The 22105-nt window shown below is 40.6% G+C and overlaps 1 protein-coding gene across 3 annotated transcripts in view; it reads left to right on the forward strand.

Annotated features, from left to right (window-relative positions):
- Window positions 1-22105, forward strand: part of ttc28 (tetratricopeptide repeat domain 28) — a 121357-nt gene that overhangs the window by 65054 nt on the left and 34198 nt on the right. For all 3 annotated transcript variants that reach the window (XM_032570035.1, XM_032570036.1, XM_032570038.1), the window contains 6 exons: window positions 1263-1410; window positions 5395-5667; window positions 5745-5875; window positions 14000-14221; window positions 15582-15770; window positions 15864-15960. In XM_032570035.1, the coding sequence (XP_032425926.1) occupies window positions 1263-1410; window positions 5395-5667; window positions 5745-5875; window positions 14000-14221; window positions 15582-15770; window positions 15864-15960 (1060 nt within the window). The remainder of the gene's footprint in view (window positions 1-1262; window positions 1411-5394; window positions 5668-5744; window positions 5876-13999; window positions 14222-15581; window positions 15771-15863; window positions 15961-22105) is intronic.

Raw genomic sequence — 22105 nt, forward strand, 5'->3', positions numbered from 1 at the left:
CTGGCCTTATTTGAAAATTGGACTTTAGATTGGGCCTAAAAAATCCATTACAAGTGTGTCCGAACCCGACCCGGCTAATTATCTTTAATAAAGGACCAAGCCCGAAGTAAACCCAACATATTATTTAAATTAAGATTTCACTGCTTTTATTCTTAGACCATAATTTAAGCAAGCAGTGTATCTACTCCTGCTTGTAGCTTTTGTTTAACGCTCCATTTTGTTGCTTGTTGTAACGGCAGGGTGAGTCAGGTGCAAATCATCTGGATGGTTGATTGAAAGCATCCTGTCTCTGCCGTTGCTTGAGCAGAGCAGTGTACGAAGCTTGTTACACGCTGATTAACCTCTGCACCCTACTTACCTTCTTCATTTCCTCAACAGGTTAAACTGTCTATTCCTCCATTATTTTACTCATAAGTGGATGAACACAACTTTATATCATGCATTCTCGTTTGGTTTTGTCTGTACTGCTGTAATAAACGCCACAAAGGCCTGAGACCAACCCAACCATCACGAAAATATCAGACCCAGCCCGGCCCGACTGATAGATGCCAACTTATCAGTCAAGGAGTTTCAAGGTCAAACCAACTGCTGGACCTGGACTGACCCATGAAACTTCAAGTACCACTGAGTTACGCAACAGGACAACGATCTAAAGCTATTGGATCATTATCGTATCATTATCAAGTCCACATTTTATTGGCTCAAACCAACCAAAGCAAGATTTTGGTATCTTGGTGAACGCTCAGTTTGTTCACCGTTCATCACTTTAGGATTAAGATGAGTCGTCCAGTGATTGTAGGAGCCTAACACGGTTTCCTGTCAAATCTACGTTGTTGTAAAATCCTTCCTTTAGGTGTTCTGTCTTTTGTGACCAGTACCTTCTCCACATACCCACTGGTTCCCACATTAGGTTGCTGACTTTTTTTTTTTTTTGCATATGTTACCAGAATTGGTTTGATTTGGCCACAAATCAAACCAATTCGCCGGTTCCCGACCTTCCTTTTTGTCACTGGGTGTAAATGGATGCAAGTGGTTGACATTCCAGATGTTAAATATAAATTTAGAGCTGCAGTACGTAACTTTTCTAAGAATATGTTGTTGTTTTTTACATATCTATTACAAAAACTGTCGCTATGCCATGGCAGTATAATAGGAGACTGATCTGTAAAAAACAATCCTTTCATGGGAAATGGAACCAGCAAAATAGGACATGTTTAAACAGAATGATCAAAAGAAATTTCTGATTGCTTTTGTCTCTGCAGGCCTACTTTCGACAAGGGGTTGCCCTGCAGTACCTGGGTCGTCATGCCGACGCGCTGGCGGCGTTCGCGTCGGGCCTCGCGCAGGATCCCAAGAGTCTCCAGCTGCTTGTCGGCATGGTGGAGGCGGCAATGAAATCACCACTCAGAGGTAATCTAGACATGTAGATAACCTCACCCTGCTGTTCAACCACAGCAATGCCGAAGTAATCCAACAAAAATCTGAAACAAAAAAAATAATATATAAATTTAACCAGGTTAGAGATACTGGAACAAAGAAGCCTTTCAAAGCAACAAAAAGAAAGTATCTACTTTAAATAGATAAAGTATCTACTTTCTTTTTGTTGTTTTATTCAGGAGACGACTCCTGTTAGAGTGTGATGGAAAATGTGTGTGATTATTCTGACTGAAACAGAAGAACCTCTGACTTGAAACAGAGATGAGAGAAAAGAAAGTCATGAAAAAGTAGGACGAAGGCAGGAAATGAAGCAAAGTATTTTGATGTAACAGAAGAGAAGCATATACAAGATGAAACCAAAACATCTACAGGTATGTTATTCATATTAAGTTAATTCCAGGGTGGTCTTGTGAGTTCGCTTTTCTTATAAAGGGTAAAAGCTCCTGACCTGTAATCTTACTTAGTAAGAATGTAAGAATAAGTGATCTTTCCATTAGTTGTTCTTGTTTAAATTATCTAGCATAGCTGATTTTCATTAAGTTGCCCCTCAACCAGTTAGAGGTTGCCTTATTTTGAAGCTAAAGAAAGAAAATGGTTATTTTACGGGTGTTTTCACACCTGATAGTCCAGTGCATTTCACTTTCACACTGCACTGTGTCAAACAAACCAAACCCTCTGTGAAAACCTGTTCACCTCCTTGCCTGTGGTGGCGCTGCAACATTGAAGGAAACGACATAAAGACCTCAGAAGAAGACAGTGTTCTCAGCTTCCTTCTGCACAAAATGCAAACACAAATTGGCGTGTGCAGCAGTTGTACAATAGTCTGCTTCCTGCTTTTGGAGTCCCGTTCACACATTCATTCAAACGGCGTCAGAGTTCATTTCAAGAGAACCGAGACCGAGGTTTGCTAGTGGAGCAGAGTTCACTTTTTTGATCTTCATCAGAGTTAGATTACACATTCACACCACCCAACCAAACCGGACGTTCTAGACAACTGGACCAGAGTTGGATTAAAGCAGACTAAACAGGGCTGGTGTGAACACACCCTAAGTTTGTTTTATCAGACCCGTTGCATCAGCTGTTACATGTCAGTGTGTCTCCCTGTTGTCCCTTCAGGACAAATCTTGCAGGATATACTTGCGAGAAACTAAAGTAGTGAAACATTGGACGTCTATCATTTGATCCTCAAGCTCCTGTCAGGATGCTGACTGTTACGTCAAACTGTCATCGTTGATGTAAATTTTCGCTAAGCACAAACTAAGGAGGCTGCCTTGGGAGATGGGGTGTCAACTTGTAAGAAATGTCTAATTTTTATAGAGCCCTTAAAAAAAAAGACATGAAGAATCTCGAGAAGGATCCTCCTCTTCACCGCTGTCAGTCTCTGCCTCCCTCCTCCTCCTCCATCGGCCTTCACCGTGGCCCCACCTGTTGGAGCGCCTGCTGCTTACCCCAGCGTTGCGATCCCAGTAACACATGGAGGATCGCTTGCTTTGAAGATTACAGAGGATGAAGTTCTGAGGACGGCTGCTACTGGGTGGCAGAACTACCTCCCTGTCATGTATCACATCTGCAGTAGCCGCTCCGCTGCAGGGTTCGGTTTCAAGTCATGTTGTCATGGCTGCTGCTGGATATTACACCACACTCCCATCACCATCCAAAGAGTCTTTCGTTTGCTTGTTTTTATGACAAAACATCTTGATTAAACTTAGAAGTTCTGCCATTTTTTGGGGACTTTTTGAACAAAACTAAAATGTAGCAGGGTTCCTGGTCCGTTGGCGAAGTTAATACACCCCATCAACACGTCAGAGGGGTTTATTGAGAATGATTCATAAATTTTGCTCTCTGAACTCTCTGAACAGAAGTGACTTCACATTTTCATAGGCATTTACTGTAACTTGCCAAAATGGAGGATCTTTTTCTTTACTGATGATCGACACTGGATTCCCAAAGTTTGACTTCTGGACCTTTGTTTGATTGATTCTTTGGTTCCTTGGATCCATTTGTACCATGTTGGAATTTGTTTTTGTTTCTATTGTTGTTGTTCTTTTTTTTTTTGTAATTGGTGTATTTTAGATTGGTCAACCATGTAGAGACTAGTTACAGATTCTTTGTGGTTTTGGAGAGAGAAAGGAAGTCCAGGTACAAAAGTAAAAGCTGTGAATTTTAGCAATAAAACTCAAACTAATCAATCTTTTACAGTGACTACACTGCATAACTGTAGTCACTCCAAGCTTTAGTGAAATGTGTTACCGCAACAAACTTAATGCACTGCCGTGATAAAACATCTTCATTAAAGATGTTTTATTACGTCTGAAACTGAATAAAAATCCTATCCAAGTATTTCTTCTCTAATCTACGACTTTCTTTTGTTTACGATGTTCCCAACCAAGATGCAAACAAACAGTTTCTCACAGATCAAATCAAAATCATCAAGCTTTTTATTTAACTTTTTGTTTGTTTGTTTGTTTACATAGTTGTAAAGGAATTTTGCTCCATTCTTTGGATAATAGATTTAAGTTATCCACAATTTTAGGTTTCGGAAAAACAAAAAGCTCATTTTGAGCAGTATTAAATGTAAGATCGCTAAGTAAGATTTTGTCCTTCACACATACACAGATGTGTCGAGGAAAGCAAAGTTTTCTGGAACTTTAAATGAAATCCAGAAGTCGGATTCTAAAGCCCGGCCGAACCGGATTGGGTTAGAAGTTCCTCTTGGTTCTGTGTGTTACTTTTTGTCTCCATTAAAGTTGTGAGTTCCAGTACCATGCTGCCAAGGGCAAAGTAGACAATTTCAAAGATTTTTTTAATCTGTAGGGAGTGAAATGTCAACGCAAACTATGTTTAGATAAAACTATCCTGACTGGAAGAAAATTCTCTTCATGGTTTCATAAACGGAAGTGGGCATTGATAGTAAATAATTTCTATTAAAAAGTAAAACCGCTGATAAATTATGAATCAGTTCAAAAATCTATTTAGTTCTAAGGTGGCAGAATGAGATCGTTCATTTAAAATGGCCCTTTGACATGAATTAGCAGTTCTCAGAAATATTATTTGTAGGGTACATATCACTTTAGTACAATGGTATTTAGTATGAGGGACACCGTAGACAGAAAAAAGGGGAGAAGGAGTAAGTTTGTGCCAAAGAATTGAGAAATTTTTTATTAAAAAAAGGACATTTCTGTATTTGAAAAGTTGAAAATTTTCTTTTAAAAAAAAGGACCAAGGAGTTTTGAGATTAATCCTAAAAAATCTTCTAGAAAAAACAAGGACATTACTTGGTTTAAAAAGTCAAACATTTGCTAAAAAAAAGAGAATAAGCTCAGAAATTTTCTGGAAAAGATAAGAAAAGTTCTGGGTTTAAAAAGTTTAATCAGCTTAAAGTACTGATTAAACTTTAGCTTTAATAACATAAAGCTACATGATTGTTAAAGTTTAATCAGTAATACTTTTATAACAAATTTATGTCAGATCATGATTTCTAGGTTAATGCCAAGTTGTCATAACAAAGACATTTTGAATAATGTCAACTTTGTATTAAAAATGTCATGATTTACTGAATGACACTTTATGACAACAGCCATAAATATTAATGAAGACGTGCTCATGGTCATGACAGGTGTTATATCATGTTTATGACGGAGTCATGTCAGTCTTATTCACACCCCATCCAATAAAGTGTTACCGAATTTTTGAGATTAAAATGTTGAAAAAATGTCCATCTTTGAAACTCTGAAATTTACTTTTTCTACAAAGTGTGAATTTATCTTTTTTTTTTTCCTTTATCTGCAATGACCCGTCATACCTTAGTGCCATCTATTGTCATACTGAAGGCCTTTCCTTCGTTAGTGGAGTCAAATGTATTGAACAGTCACAACTCGTTGCTTCATTTGCACGAAGTGAAGCTCCGTCGGTTCTCGGATGCATATCTCTCTCTAAATGACGTCGTTTTGTTTGCAGACACTCTTGAGCTCACCTACCAGCAGCTTCAGAGGATGAAGCTGGACAAGAGCCCGTTCGTGGTGGTGTCCGTCATCGGCCAGGAGCTGCTGACGCACGGTTACCACGGCGCCTCGGTGGTGGTGCTGGAGGCGGGGCTGAAGATCGGCACGTGCTCGCTGAAGCTCCGCGGCTCCGTCTTCTCCGCTCTCAGCTCGGCGTACTGGAACCTCGGAGACGTGGAGAAAAGCATGGCTCACATGCAGCAGGACCTGGAGGTGACCAAGACTCTAGGTACGGAACGACGGAAGGGACCATGATGTGTAAAACACGTGAAAAGCGACTAACTGAGAGTACGTTCAACTTCGCAGGAGACCAGTCGGGTGAATGCCGGGCTCACGGGAACCTCGGCTCGGCGCTGTTCTCTAAAAGCAGCTACAGAGAAGCGCTGGCCCACCACAGGAACCAGCTGGTACTGGCCATGAAGCTCAAGGACAGAGAAGTATGTCTGCATTGCACTCAGATAACACCGGCTGCTGCTCCGCTGCTTTCAGCCCACCGTTCAGTTCAGGTGGACGTCTTCTTGTTGGTTTGCTGTGGATTGAACTCTTTTTGTTTTGTGATCAATAAAGCTATTGGGTATTGATTTATGAGCTAACTCTGCTTTCAGTTTCCCCACAACTTCCTCCCTGACCTTTCTGCTGACCCTTGGGTCTTCACAATGCTGTACGTGGATGAACTTAAGTCTTTAAGGCTACGTTCAGGTCCATTTTTTTTTTTGCGTGGTCGTTCAGACCACTACTTAAATGCGATCACAAGCGGACTATCTGTTTACGATTCCAAAGCGACCCGCAGGCGCAGAAGAAGAACTTTGACGTCAAACAGCAGCGCAACGTTTACGGATAATAATGGACGCCACAGTCTGTGGATTGATTTTAAAGTTATTGAGCAACATGAGCGGACAGTACTGTCACAAGATCATAACAAAGACAAAGGAAGCTAATAAGTTAAGTGTCTTGCTTCAGTCATTGTTTACATTCGGATTTGCCACGTCTGACTTTTTCTGATGTAGAGCTATGACACACGTCTCACTTCCATGAGGTAAAAGTTGAATAAAATGCATCAGGACCACTCAGACTGCAAAGACTTTGAAAACGGTCGGATACATATTCAGTTTAGTATCGAGTGGAACAAATCACACTTTTGGGGGGGGGTGAAAAGATCTGAATTGCGGTGAAATGAGTCACATTTTGGCAAAAAATACGATTTGGCCCTTATGTGTGAATGCAGCTTAACACTGTCCAGTAATCCTATAGGCCTTCATGGAGCAAACTGGATGTATGGTGACATTATTCACATGGAGTTGACATTATTTTCTAAATAAGTTACTTCTCAATGCAGTTGGATGCACTGAATCTTCTTTTAAAGGGCTAAATACAAATTGATGCCATGCTTGAAAAATTACATTTCCTTCTTCAGCTTCACAATTCTGCACTACTTAAAAGATCCTAACAGATTGTAGAAGACTCTGCAGAGTAGGAGAACTTTTTGAAATTTAGTCCATTTTTTTGTTGGATATATAAAAAAAAAGTGACCTCAGGAAAACAAGAAGGTTCTTTTTGTTTTTCTATAGACAAAAACAAATAATTTAAAACAAAAAACTGGGGATTTCACTAAACCTCATCTCCCAACAGCTGGATTTCTATGATCCAGGATGAGACTGATTTATTATTTATCACTTCTGATACCTCCATCCTCCCTGCTGTCTCGCTATCCTGACTGGTCTAAAGGAGGATGGGGGGGAAAAAATCCATTTTCTGTGGAGTCTGTTGAGAACGTTCGTCAGATGTTCTCCTCTGTTGTTTTCATGCCTTCGCAGAGGAAAAGGTTTTCTGCATGAGTTGTGTTCTTAGAGCAGGAGACGCTCAGGAGTGGAGAAACAAGGTCCACGAAAAACACTTTCCTGTAGCTGCGTCATGGATACGCTATAATCACCGTGAAGCTGAAAAATAGCAGAATTCAATTCGATTTTATAATTTTATACCAAACCATAAAGAGAAAAATCTGGATTCATGGAGAACTCTGAATGGTTTACAATAATTTCATCACACGAATGTGTTTGAAGAGCAAAGAGTCAGTGTGATGAATGGATAAAAAAAAAGAATTAATATTGCACCGATGTTGAGTGTGATTAATAATAATTCACATTCTGATTTTAGAGAACCAGCATGTGAACAAGAAGTTATCATTGTAATGGCAGAGAAGCATTTCAACAGAAAATATGCTTAAAATCTCCAGCTTCTGTTAAAATTCACTTTCAAACATTAACACACTAATGATGTGCAGACAGAAGAATTACAGGAATAGCTGGTCAAAAATGTTGCAGTGCATCCACGCTGCTCTTCTGCAAATTTGTTCAATGATCTGAAACGTTAAAGTGTGACACAAAAAAAAAGCAAAACCAGATTAAATCTGGGAAGCGGCAAATGCTTAGTTACAGCACTGGACAAAACAAAGTCAATGATTTTACTTTCTATTTCATTTCATTTCAAAATTCATTTATATCCTCCATTTTGCCAATGTTTTAATGTTTTTCAGAAACCTTCCAGACCTTTACTGGCCATGTTTGTACCACTGCAATCATAAGAACTGAAAATCTGATAGCAAACGTTTTTCCTACCTACTGATTTCACTCACTTTAGTTTTTCTGTTTCCACACAGGAATCGAAATCTACACTCAATATTTCTGATAAATATTAACACAAACTCAGATTCATCTGATTTATTGTAACTGGAGCTGTACAATAAATCAATAACACATCGTGATAGACATGTGATTGAGATCAGTAGATAACATGTCAGATAAAATAATTTGACTGAACTCTGGTCTTGAACCGCACAGCATTCTGGGGGATCCAGGAAATATTTTAGCCGCTCAACCTCTCACAGCCGTCTGAGCAAGGTATCGACTAACTAACGCACTTTGGTTACCTAGCAACAACCTGTTGAGTAACAAGTTTGGCCACTGTGCCTGATAACTGCTTTAACAAAATAATAGTAGCGGAGTGAAAACTGTGGATAAAACAGGAAAGGTCACGGCCTGCGTTTGGCAATAATTCAGATGTTTAAAACAAAAAGCTAATCAATAGTTATCAATGTCGGCTAATGTGAAACACTTCTATCTAAGCCCTAATTATAAGTCAATAAACCCAATCTTATCAGCAGCTCCATCACCTTTTTACAGATTCAGAGGCTCCACTTGATCCACCTGAGAGCACTGAGGTGCTTGGCGTGTCCGGGAGCGAACGGCAGGCTGACACCAGGACGAGTTTACCGCGCTGAGATTAGAACTTGTTGTACTCCTTCACTGTTTGAATCTTTTTCATACCTATCAAAGAATAATGAGAGACGTTTCCGTTTCACGTTTGTATATTATTCTTAATGACAAGAAGATAAACGAAAAAAAACAAAAAAGACGTTGACATTTCTCTGGAGTCGTACACAAACACAGAAACGTGCACAAGAAAACGATGAATATCAGCTACTATTCCAGGTTGGATGTGTTTTCCCTTTAATCTAATCTTTTTTTTTTTTTTCTGTTCTGTTTTCTTCCCTAGCGAATGAAAAAAAACAACTGATTGTATGAACTTGGTTGTATGATATTGTCACAGCTCCTTTCAAGAAATCAAATTAATGAAGAGTCATTATTAAGGTGTATTTTCAGTGGCTTTGAGTTTGTGTATATAAGCTGTATTCATTTCTTTAAAACTATGAAGAGTTTTAGGCCTCACATAAACACGAGGTTTTATCTCAGATAAAACACGAGGTTTTATCTCAGATTTGAAAAACAATCGAACACCTGCTAGAAAGAACAATGAACGCTGGAGTCAATTCATCTGAATAAAAGCGTGCGGAGTGCATTTGTGCTGCTTTGTGTGTTTTTTTGTTTGCTTTTTAAAAAATTTTTATGTCAAGTTGAAGCTTCCGTCAACTTTTTTTTAATGTCAAATTCTTATATCTCCTTTAGGCACAGACTGAGCTGTGAGTCGTTCTGAAACGTCACAAACTTGTTGTTCCGTCTCGGCGCTCTTTTCTCTGACGGCGGGTCGCTGAGCCTCCCCATTATGTTTAACCTGCCGGGGCGGACGGCCTCAACTGGACAACTGAGTCCAGCACATCTGCTGCTGTCGTTTCAACCGAGTCACTCATTTGACAACGAAAAAATAAAAAAAGTAGAGCAGCTGGCCGCAATTAAGCAAACATTTACCTTTGTCAAGCAAAACCCATCGAGTGGAAGGCTGGTGGTGAGCTTTTGTTTGACGGCATGTCACACTCCCACATGGTGAAATGCTGTTTTTGTGTCTAAAACACAGCAGCATCCAGTATTTCGGCTTCCCAATATGAGTTTTATTTAATATATTTCAGATATTGTCTCCTTCCTAAAACAATGGCTTATTTTTTGACAAAAGTGATTTTTTTCCCCCCCCTAAACACTTTTATTTTTTTTCAAAAAAGAGATTTATTTGGGGTTTTTTCCTCTTTTTGCACAAACAAAATAACTTGGGGAGAAAAAAAAGACTTAGGCCTTTGTTTCAGGAAGGTGACAAAATGCTCTGCAAAAAAAATAGGCAACATTTTTGCAAATAATTTGCAGTCCATGTTCCACAGGTCCATCTCTAATTCTAAAAAGGAAAATTTCCCCATATATACAGGGGAAATAATCTGCTAGTGGAATTACTACTTTTTCATTAATATTAAAAAGTTATTTGCTTAAAATAAGCTCCCATATCTTGCAGAAAAGTTACTTGTGAGTTAGTTTTGTCTCATTTCAAGCGTACTAAGATATTTGCACCAGAAACTAGACCAAAAATACTTTTGTGTTTTTTGCAGTGTACCGGCGGGCCACTGTAATAATCATAAGTATTAGTCATTCAAAATGGCTTTCTTAGGAGTAACACGACAAAAGCAATCAGAAAAAATTATTTTTAGCGGCGCACATACCCTCCTCTACTTACAGTGAACTAAAAGACACGATTGAAAGCTGTTATTTATAGATGAGGCCGTAGTTTATGAGATCTGTTTTGTTCTTTGCATATGCAGACTTTTAGATTGATCTAATCAGATGAAATACATTCAACAGTGATCAGTGCTGATTCGCTAAGTGCTTCAAAAGCGTCCAGTTAGCTTCTTTGAAGACAAAATAAGAAAAAGAAGCAATATGAAAGTGATGGGAGTTTAAATGTTTGTCATTTTGGATCTCCCACACAGAAAACCTAGCAGATCAAACTCGGGTCTTGCCTCAGATTTCTCCCGCTTTATTTGGGCTGGCAGATTTCATCACCTAACCGCAGAGGCTGACGTGAAGCAAGTTAAGCCAGTTTTACATCAACTCTAGTTTTTTTTTCTTTCCAGAATGCCTCACCGAGGGTAAAACCTTGTTCATTTTCACGCGATCGAGCTTCAACTGTTCCGAACCTCCCGATTCCCCTCCGGTTCGCCCATCGAGCTCGGGGCGACGGAGTGCCAGCACCAATATTCCTCCGTCTCTGCTCATTTCCTTTTTTTTTAGAAAAAATTGTGTGTGTGTGTTAGATTTTGCCTCTCCTCATCTGCCTTCCCTGATCAGGTTTCCTCCTTTTTTTTGTTGTGTTTTTTTTTTTTACCTCTCCTGATTAGATTTATTCACAGCAACAAAAGAAGCAGATATAAAGCTGTGACAGGATGGATGTTTTGTTTATTTTTTTAGTTTTTATGTCTCCTCTCGCAATTTCTCCTTCTCAAGTTGAAATAAACAATCCAGACATTGAGCGCAGCACCTGAGAGTCCCAGACACCACATGATTGGATTTTGTTGTTTTTTTTAGGTGTGTGTGTGTGTGTGTGCGTTTGTTTCTAATACCTTGTGGGGCCCATTTTCCTGACATTTACTACGTTGTGGGGACACACTGCTCCTTGTGGGGACCGAAGCCTGGTCCCACAAGGGGAAACGCTGTTATAGGGTTAGGGTTAAGTATGTAATGTTTAGGGTTAGGATAAGGGTAAGAGTAAGGTTTAGGTTGTAGAAATGAATGGAAGTCAATGGAAAGTCCCCGCAAAGATAGCTGCGCAAACATGTGTGTGTGTGTGTGTGTGTTTTCTGCTGCAGAGAAGAAGAAAAAATTCCTCCTTGAGGGAAATCAAAGTCTTGTCAGGCTAGTTGACTGTATACCCACACAGGCCTGCTAGTCATTTATTAAATTTCCCTTTTCCTCGGCCGGAGATATGTCAGCTGGATTTTATGTGTTTGCACTCATCACCATGCTGGGAATTGGGCTTTTCTGTCGTCGCAGACAGACTCATGAATACACATCGGGCTGAGATGAAAAGAGCAGGGCGTCCTCTTGTTAATTAGACGAGCTAAATTCCACTAAAAGGTCAGACCGGCTGTTTTCAGTGACACTTTTTAGCTCTCATTAAGGCCCCGATTTAATGTAATGTGAGCATGTATTATCTGGCAAAGTGGCTGGTTAAATGAAGGTTTACATTTTCTTTTCTTCACAGAGGTCACTGAAGCTGGATCTAATGCGTGTCATTTCACACCTTTTATTTTCTTCAATATAGAAGATTGAAAACTGAGTTTATTCAAGTTTTTTTTTTTTTTGCATAAAAATAATAACCGAGTGATACCGGACAAACCTCCAGGGCGGTGGGGGGAGAGGGTGGAGGGGGGAGTTGTTGACCCTGGAGTGCCCAGGGAGAGGCGCTCCAGGCTGGGATGGAGTGGTGGAACGCTCCCATCCTCTGGTGGGTGACAGAAATTCAAAGTGATGTGTTGTTGTTAGTCCTGATTCAGGCTGCTTGTGCTCCAACACCAAGTAGCATGATTACAGTAACTGTGATTGCATGAAAGAGGTTATTCTGACAGGGCTGCTCTTCACTGCAGGACAGAGTTTGTGGATAATTTCATCAGCCTGTGTGTTCGGGGATCAGTGTTTTGTTGGAACTTGACAAATTAAAGTCATTGTGGCTGCTGCTAGGAAAACAGGACTGTTTCTGCAGTGCAGTGGAAGTGTTGTGTCATACTGACCGGCCAACACGATGTGTTATTGTTTTATTTTGTAACTGTGGCAGCCATCACTGCAAAGTGTTTAAGAGATGGCTCACGCTCCACCAGAAAAACATGTTTTTCCTCATCTGTTGTTTTTGCTGGGTTTTTTTAATACTTAAATCTTTCAAACCATCAAACAGATTTTTGCGTCGGACTTTGATAATGAGAGCAAATGCAAAATGCAATTTTTAGTCGATTATTTTATTTATTAATAATAATTAATAAAAAAAACAGATAAGAAACAACATCATGACATCTGGAACTATGTAGAGATCCAAGCATAACTTTTTAAGGCTTTGAGACTGCAGCGAACCACAGTGAGTGTCATTAGTAAATGAGACAAAAATGAAACATATGAGAACATGGAGAACTTTACCAGGAGTGGTCAGCCTACCAAAATGGCTTCAAGAGAGCATCAACAACCAGGTAGCTGGTTAGAAAACAAACTAAGAATAAAACAAAAGCACAGCAATCCTCAGAACTGAGGTTCTTGTTCATGATTCAACATCAATAAAGAGACAGGGCAATGATAACGTTCATGAAAAACTGCATGGATCTTACAGTAAGAAGAACACAAATGTCTGTATCACGTTGGCCAAAGAACATCTTCATGAGTCCCTGGAGTTTAAGGATGCATTCACAGCATCCCTGTTGTTTAGTCTGATTTAGTCGAACTCTAGTTTGTTTGTCTAGACAGTCTGGTACATATGGGGACATACAAATGCACAACCAAACTCTGACGCAGACAAAAACGGTGAACTTTGGCGCGGTTTCTATGCATATGTCAATTTCCAGTGGACTGGAAGCAGGAAGGGGACTTTAGCACAAGGCATTGTGGGTAAATACAACCAAAACAAACGTGCGAGTCTAGCACTAGAGGAGGAAGTGCCTCACCATCTTTAATCAAAGACAAAAGAGAAATCCTACAACTGCTAAATTCTGAGGCTACTCCATTTTTGTTTACATTTTATGAAGAAGGAAGTTGCGCTCAGTGTCTTCTTCAGAGGTTTTCTTGTTGTTTCATTCCAGTGGAACCACTTGCGCTGCACCAGTGGTTCTTGGTGCAGCGCCACCACAGGTGAGGTGAGGATCAGGTTTTATTAAACGGTTTGGATCGTTTGACATAACAGTGCAGTGTGAAAGAGAACCGCAGCAGCTGAAAGAGGAACAAATGTTGTGCTGATGAGTCTACCGGACTATCAAGTGTGAAAACATCCTTTGGTAATTGAACATCATAGAAACAGTAAAACGTGGAGGTGGCAGTGTGATGGTGGGGATCATGGTGTGCTATGCTCCATCAGGACCTGGGCGACATTTCACTGCAGATAAATGGATAAATTTCACAAAATGTCAGAAGACATTAAGACATTTAAGATTGAAATCCCTTAGGTAACTATCCAGCATGCTTATTTTCTACCAAGTATTATTTTGTCTTGCCAAATTGGAAGGTCAAGGATCGTTTTCCTCTCCACACTGTGACCAGCATGTCCTTGTATTTGCTTGTGTGAGTTGTGATTGTGCGCACTGTGTGTGACTGCAGGCGGCATCGGGCGCCCTCAGCAGCCTGGGCCATGTGTACACCGCCATAGGGGACTACCCCAACGCTCTGGCCAGCCACAAACAGTGTGTCCTGCTGGCCCGCCAGACCCGGTGCCAGCTGTCTGAGGCGCGCCAGCTGGGCGACATGGGTGCCGTTTACACCGCACTGGGAGACTTCCCCAACGCCGTCCAGTGTCACGAGCAACACCTGGATATCGCGAAGGTACGAGAGATGTGACGTGAGAAGTATTCACTCAACTTTCAGTTTTTTTTTCCCCACGTTATGCTGTGTTGTGTACAGCATAACGTGTAGTTCTGTTAATGTTTTTGAGGTGATTTTGTGACAGGACAACAAAAAGTAGCACCTGATGGTGAACTGTCTGATGACATTGTAGATATTTTCACAAAAAAACTCTTTGCTAGAAATTTGCTGGAAAGAAAACACAGAAGTTATTCAATCAATGTCAGAAATGTTCTAGAAAAGCATGGAAATTTATTAGATTGATCTCAATTCCAGCTAATTTCTGAGCTTTTTGGTGGAAATGTACTCCTCCTTTTTTCTTCTTTATATATGTAAATATATTTATATAAATGTGTGCATATAGTTTATATATGTATAAAAACTTTTTAAAGCCCTGTATATTGCCTTTTACCTAACAAAACTGCACCACAGTGTTGCTCTATCAGATAAAATCCCAATAAAATCCATTAAATCCAGGTGAAAATCGATTCAATGGTTCAATGGTAGTGAATTGCTGAGCTGGACTTCTATGAGGATACAAATTCTTTAAAAAAAATAATCTCTTTAGGTGGCATGTGGACAAACATGTCTATTTTTATATTAGAGTCTTACAAACTAAATGTTTCCTTGAAGTCTTTCAACTATGGGGCTTTTTGGTGACATGGAAGAAAAATAAAATAAAATAGTGACCACGACTTAAATAGCTTAAGGAAATGACTCATTTATTTTGTGGGACCAACTTTACTATAACACAACTTATTTACTCGTGGGCATGAGTTATTAATCTGTGGTCACCAGTTATTAAGTTGTGAGCACTTAAGTCCACGAGATTTTAAGTTGTGACTCCTGGGAAGGAGATGCTTTATTCATGGCAACAACTTAATATTTCATGGAAACGACTTATTTATTTTGTGGGAACAACTTAATTATAGCAATTTGTGGCCACGAATTAAATAAGTCCTGGCCACTAGTTGTTGTTGGGGTTTTTTTTTCCATGTCACCAGATGAGCTTTGTAGCTAACAGCAAATATTTAAACTTTTTTCATTATTAGCAGCAACGTACAGTATGTCTTATCAAGAATAGCAGGATTTTGGGCGTGCCGTGGTGGCGTAGTGGTTAGCGCGACCCGTACTTGGAGGCCTTGAGTCCTCAACGCGGCCGTCGCGGGTTCGACTCCCGGACCCGACGACATTTGCCGCATGTCTTCCCCCCTCTCCTTCCCAGTTTCCTGTCAGCCTACTGTCATATAAGGGACACTAGAGCCCACAAAAGACCCCTTGGAGGGGTACAAAAAAAAAGAATAGCAGGATTTTATTGATACAGTGTTGATGTCTTTGGCAGTCTATGGAGAACCGGAGAGAGGAGGCCCGGGCGTACAGCAACCTGGGCAGCACCTACCACTCGCAGCGGGACTTTGACAAGGCCATATCTTACCATACCAAGGTGCTGGAGTTGGCGCGGGAACTGTCGGACAGATCGATTGAGATGAGGGCGTACGCCGGTCTGGGTCACGCTGCTCGATGCATGCAGGTGGGCAGAAAACCTTTTCAAGACGCTCACTGTAGATCGTCCTTCCTGAACTACGACTTGATGAACGTCGTTTTTATTGTGACCTTTCTCCAGGACCTGGAGAGGGCCCGTCAGTACCACCAAAGCCAGTTAGAGATTGCTCAGGAGCTGCAAGACAGGGCGGCACAGGGCCGGGCTTCCTCTAACCTGGGTAACTCCACTCCCGTGGTTGTTCAGGTTTTGTTTGTGATCGATGGTTTTCCCCTCGGTGGCAGAAAGCTCTGTCAGCGTTTCCACACAGGAACCTTTAAAGCCTCATTAAGCTGTTGAACCACTTTGAACAATCTGGTTTGCATTGAACCGCACCGTTAGCAAGCCCAATGAAGCGGCGTTCACACGTTTCGGCATCAGAGTTGGCCGTAGCGCTCACACTGTGACACTGCGACAACCTGGACTGCTATGATGAATCGGGCGACGGGAGCGTTAGATAATGCGAGACTCCATGACCAAACCTGTTTCTGTTTTCGGAGCCTATCACATGACTCCATCGGTGGCTCTCTGGATGAGCAATGCTCATGTTTTATTAAGTAGGTTTTGGTTTCTGCAGCCCCAGTGACATCTGAGAGGCTGTGAACCCAACTCCAGTGCTGAGTGGACAGCTCACCATCCAGGGCCGACATTTGGGCCCTGAAAGGGGCCAGCAATTCAAATATGACCCCATTAAGCTGCTAATAATGAAAGTATTATCAATTGAGAGCTTTTATTAGGGGTGGGAATCGTTCACCAACACACAATATGACTCGATTCTGATTTTTGGGACCACAATTAGACTAAAAATGTATTTCTTTCCAAGTCAAAACAATTATTCAGAATGATTTCTGCTTAAACCTTTTGGTGTGTAAAGGATCCTCCTGAATTACTTCAGTCTGCTTTGGAAGGTAGAATAACAAAATAGAGATAAAGTGACACATTTATTAAATTTTAAATGTTTGTTTTCACAGAGAGAACACTGCACCTTTCTGACCACGGCCTCCTCTGTGGATAACTGCTTTGCAAATTTCCATCCAGAGATTTTGAGCCATTTGACAGTCTTTGAAATTATTTGGCAAAGCATTATAAGAAGTGTACATAATTCCGCACCACTTCGGATAAACGTCCCGTAGTCATGTCGCCCAAAAATAACGGATGCTGGAAGCGGACTGGCTTCAGCGAAATAACATTGCTGTTATTGCGCCTCTCAGAGCTCTGTACGGCGAACAGCAGCGCAGCTGCTTTAGCTTTGGGAATTTGTGGAGGTTCTCAATGTTCTCAATCTTTGTCTTGCGAACGTTGCACACTGTGAAGCTCATGTCAAGCTGTGTTTTCTTGGCATTATGTAAAATAATAATAAAACAAAAAAAATTTCAAATGTTTGCCGTCACGGAAGACAGTTGAATCTCTCTCTTTAATTTTTGTCGTTTCGTCTTCGTTTCGCTGCTTTCCTCGCGTGTCACCATCCGCATGGCGACGTCAGAGCGTCCCGCGTAGTTACAAAATGGAAGTCGACAGACAGCGTATTTGTTTTTTTAATTTTTATTGAGTTTGGGACATTTTGAATTGATTATGAATTATAGTAAATGAAAATCTTGATTCTTAAGGGAATCTCTTTTTTTTTTTTGCACACCCCTGGCTTTTATCAATTGTCATTCTGCCATGGGTGATGTGGTGATGTTAAGTAACAATATGTTTCTTTCAACCCAAACCAGTAAAAAAAAAAGCGTGCAAACAGCCAATAAAGCCCGGTGTGTTAATCAGCTTTGAGTTTCCTCCCACATCCTCTGAAACAGCTCAGATTCACTCTGTAAATTCAGACATATTCAGACACAGAGTTTATCATTTTAACATCTCCAGAACTTAGTTATTTCTTGGTTTTTTAGTGATTTCAACTAATACCCATCCATCCGTTTTCTAACACCCTTGTCCCCAATTGGCTCAGGAGGTGCTGCTGCCTATCTCCAGCTAACATTCCGGGCGAGAGGCGGGGTACACCCTGGACAGGTTGCCAGTCTGTCGCAGGACAACACAGAGACATACAGGACAAACAATCATGCACACACACACACTCACTCACACCTAGGGAGAATTTTAGAGAGACCAATTTACCTAATTTTGGACTGTGGGAGGAAGCCGGAGAACCCACCATGCACAGGGAGAACATGCAAACTCCATCCAGCGACAGTGCTACCAACTGCACCACTGTGCAGCCCACTAATATATCACACTAATATAATATATATCAACTAATTCTACTAATATATTTAGCAAAAAAAAAAGTCACCCTTTTATCTCAGAAATTAGTGGTTTTATCTGTCTTCTGTTACTTATCTTCAGACTTATCCAGAGTTTCTCGTTGGGCATCATAAATAAGTTTTGCATTTGAATTGCAGTGCAGGAAAAACACAACTTCCCTCTGTCTCCCAGCCACTTACCAATATGCACAATATGGAGGTGGGGGTGCCTTTCCACAGCTGGAAACTTGGGGGGGAAACATGTGGAGCGATCTCTGTGTGTAAGGGCCCGCAGCATTACTCATCTTTACAGTCTGTCCATTTCAGAAGCTCCCTAAATAATATAAATAAAAGTGCCTGCCTTTGTAACACAACCCCTGCTTTTACATTTGCTCTTCAAACCGAAAAGGTTGGAAACATGCAGCTGAGTTGATCAGTGAGTTGTTGACCTCTTACCGTGGTGAAATGTTGTTCTCATTCTCTCTGCAGCCGGCTGCGGTGTTGTGTGTTGGGCAGCATGTTCACATTGCTCACTGCCAGCTCTGTCTGCAGAAGACGAACCCTAACATCTACCTGCACTTCACGGGCCACAGGATGTGCCTCAGACTCTCTGAACTAAAAGGCCCGAAATCGAGCAGATCAACCGGATTTATCCCGTTTCCTCTTGCCTTCTCATCTCGGTTTAAAGACAACAGAGTCGTGTTTTTGCCGTCTGAAGTGAGAGAGAGAGAAAACGAAGCACAGGAGGTGTTTTGATGTGTGACTAACAGGCCTAAGCTGGAGTTGCTGACACTCTCCTGACAGACGAGCCTCAGTCTGTGGTTCAGATCAATGTTTCAGCTCATCATTTATGGATGATTACAGTTCTTTGACTGCTGACTTGTCAAGCCTCCACTCTTCTCTCCTCCGTCTGTGTCTTCGTCTTGTTTTTTTTGTTTTCTACCTCTCTCTTGTTCTTACCTCTGCTCTCATTTCTAGTAAGAATGAGAGGGAATTCAATTGAATGAATGGCTTTTATATCACTTAAGCCTAAACAGACCCTATTGTCCAGCTGCTCATTGAAGATCTTTGTTTAATATTGGGCTGAAACGAGGAATCAAATTAATTGTGATGAATTGAGATAATCGTCAACTAATTTAGTCATCGATTAATCAATAACTGGAGGCCATTCGCTAAAAGAACAACATACTCAAACAACCACCTAAGACGAAACTACAAAAAATATATACATTTTGAATTTAAGATAAGAACAAACCTCTGTCTGTAAATATGTCTTAGCCAAAAAAAACACCTAGTTTTAGCTTCACCGTGTCACCTCGCCTCCAGGAGGCGATTGTTTCTCAACATCCGAGGGTCCAGACCGTCTGGATGAGGCAAAGTGTAGAACAAGGCGCTGGTTTTTACCAGGGTACAGTGAAATAAGAACGTAACTGTTTTTTTTCCATCGGGCGTTTTGACTCTTTGGACTATATTTAAGCAGACCCGGTTAATTCACAGCAACCGCTTCCCTCTCTCTGTGGAGGAAGGAGGTCATAGATCACTGATGTCCTCCCTAATCTCCCTCAGCAGAAAGCCTGCTCATCAGATCTCAGCTCATTTTCCACATCTCTAATCCCGGCTGCTCATGCTGCGGCCCGTCCGCTCGTGGGGAGGTGGGATCACGACGTCCTCCAGAGTCTCTGCTCATCAGACCCGCTGCGCTTTCGTCATAGGGGAAGCTCTTCGTTGGGTTGCAATTACCGCGGCGTTTGCGGTGTTACCGAGGCGGTGTGCAACCATAACCGAGTCTTTCTGCCAACTCTGCAGGCGTCGGTGTAATCCTCTTAGCTCAAGACCCCAACGAGCGAGGTTTCATAATCAGCCACATCCTCAACTCCCATCAGCTGCTTTGAAAATACATACTCAGGCTAGCAGAATCATTCATACCCCGGGTACGTTTTTATATTCCGTCATGTTACAACCACAAGTCTCAGCATTTATGTTTTATTTATTGAACCTGAACAACACAAAGAAAATGAAATATGGCATTAGAATTTTTTCTTCTTTTTTTTTTTTTTACAAATAGCTATCTGGAAAGTGTGTGCATTTGTATTTTGTTATTGCAGCGCCACCTTTAGTGTGTGTTTGGGGTGTGTTTCAACATTTTTGCCTGTTCTTCTAAACTCAACTTGTTTCAAATCTCACCACAGATTCTTACTTTCGACTGGGCCGTCGAAAGTAAGAATCTATACTTACTTGGCTCATTAATCTGAGCCATGTCATGATTTTCACAGCATCTCCCAGGTCTGCCAGAAGGTCAGCTTCAGGCCAACCTGAACGAACCGCCTTCCTCCACACATCTTCTGTCTCCTGTGTGACATGTGACGAGCTAAAAACGAGGCTTCTTATGCTTTCTTTGAATAATAGCGTTCTTTTTGGGACCTTTTCACAAAATTCTGTTCATTTTCTTTCAGTTCAATCGATCTACAAATGTCATTTATAGGACCATAACATAAAAAGTGATTTCAGTTCAATCATACATATATTCTAGTTGATCCTAGTTATCAAACAGTGGATCAAGTTCTGTTCATGATTCAAATTAGTTAGTTTTCTATCTAAGGAAACGCACTGAGTTACTGACCTGCAGAATTCACTCCTCCTGGACGAGCACCCATACGGTTTTGCAATAAGTTCATGTTTTTAGGCCAAAGACCTCCGGAACGTAACATCACAAATCAGCAGGTTTACTGTCCAGAAACCACTTGTTCAGTTCTTGTTTTGGCTGTGCAGGAGACTCCACGTCTACTTTTCGAAGATATTCAGTTGTATAATGGCGCGTCTGTTTGCAGCCATTTTCTCGTGCGAGTGCAAATGTAGATGTTTGGGGGGCGTGGCCAGCAGCAGCTTATCTTGATTTAAAGTGACAGAGTACCCTGAAGCAGCTCTTTCTGAAATGAGCTCAAATGTAGACAAAACTGAGCCACTGAACTAAAGTCTCAGTATCTAAGAATGATTCTGTGCAAAATGTGCTATAATGTGGAATGTATCCTGACTTGTCCAAGAAGCAAAACAGTTCACCTTTAATTTTAAACTCTGCTTTAAATGTTACCAAAACTTTCTCCCTGACCTTTCTGCTGGACTTCTTGGTCTCCATGATGCCTTTTGGTCTCTGATGACGCAAAAGTGAACTCTGTTTACTAATGAGGTGAATGCAGTTAGACTAAATGTTTCACAAGTCCATTAATTATCTGCCACCTTGTGTTCGTCTGTCACAGAAAAAAAAATAAATTAAAATAAAATCACAATAAAGAGCAGTGAAGTGCAGACGACGGCGTGACGGGCTGCTGGATGTTTTCCTGCATCTTCACAGCTGCCTGCTTCATTTAGCTTCACTTTTCATAATGTGTGCAAAAACATGCATGTGTCATGTCTGTGAACGCCTCATGCACACAGACGCTCTTTGAGTTCATGTCTCACCGACTGCGACTTTTTACACAGCTGCAAACCGTGCAGTGAAATTCCAGTTAAAGGACAGTTGCTTTGAATAAAATATGTGATTTAATTAGTCAATTTCTCTCTACATGGATTCATAATTATTAACTTACTTCTAATATTTATTCATGATTATTCATTTTACTTCTGTTTTGGTTATTCTTGTTTGTATATTATTCTGTGTTTCCTTATATTTTAGAGCAGGTTAGATAAATGACCATTATAACAAATGATAGATTTTTATAATGATGATATTTGTATTAAGCAAACAGTTGTTGCTCTTTGATAGCATATTGAATTTATTTCACCTTGTAAAAAACATGGAAAGTATTTATGAAAGGATCTCCGCCAAGGTCACGTTTAGGGAAGCTGGGTCTTTTTCAAACCATTATTTTAGTGCAAATCGGAATTTATTCAAAATTCATTAATAATTTGCTTTAATGCAAACACTCCAATTTTGAAAAAAAATTGGAGTTTATTCAAAATTAGAAAATAAACTGGCTTAACGGAAACGGGCCAATTTCAAAAAGATTTTGCGAATTGGAATTTATTCGAATTTTGTTAAGAAAATTAGCTTAATGCAGTGGTTCCCAAAGATTTTCTTCTGGGTAATGGATT

The sequence above is a fragment of the Xiphophorus hellerii genome, chromosome 8, assembly GCF_003331165.1.
Source record: "Xiphophorus hellerii strain 12219 chromosome 8, Xiphophorus_hellerii-4.1, whole genome shotgun sequence".
NCBI classification, from domain to species: domain Eukaryota; kingdom Metazoa; phylum Chordata; class Actinopteri; order Cyprinodontiformes; family Poeciliidae; genus Xiphophorus; species Xiphophorus hellerii.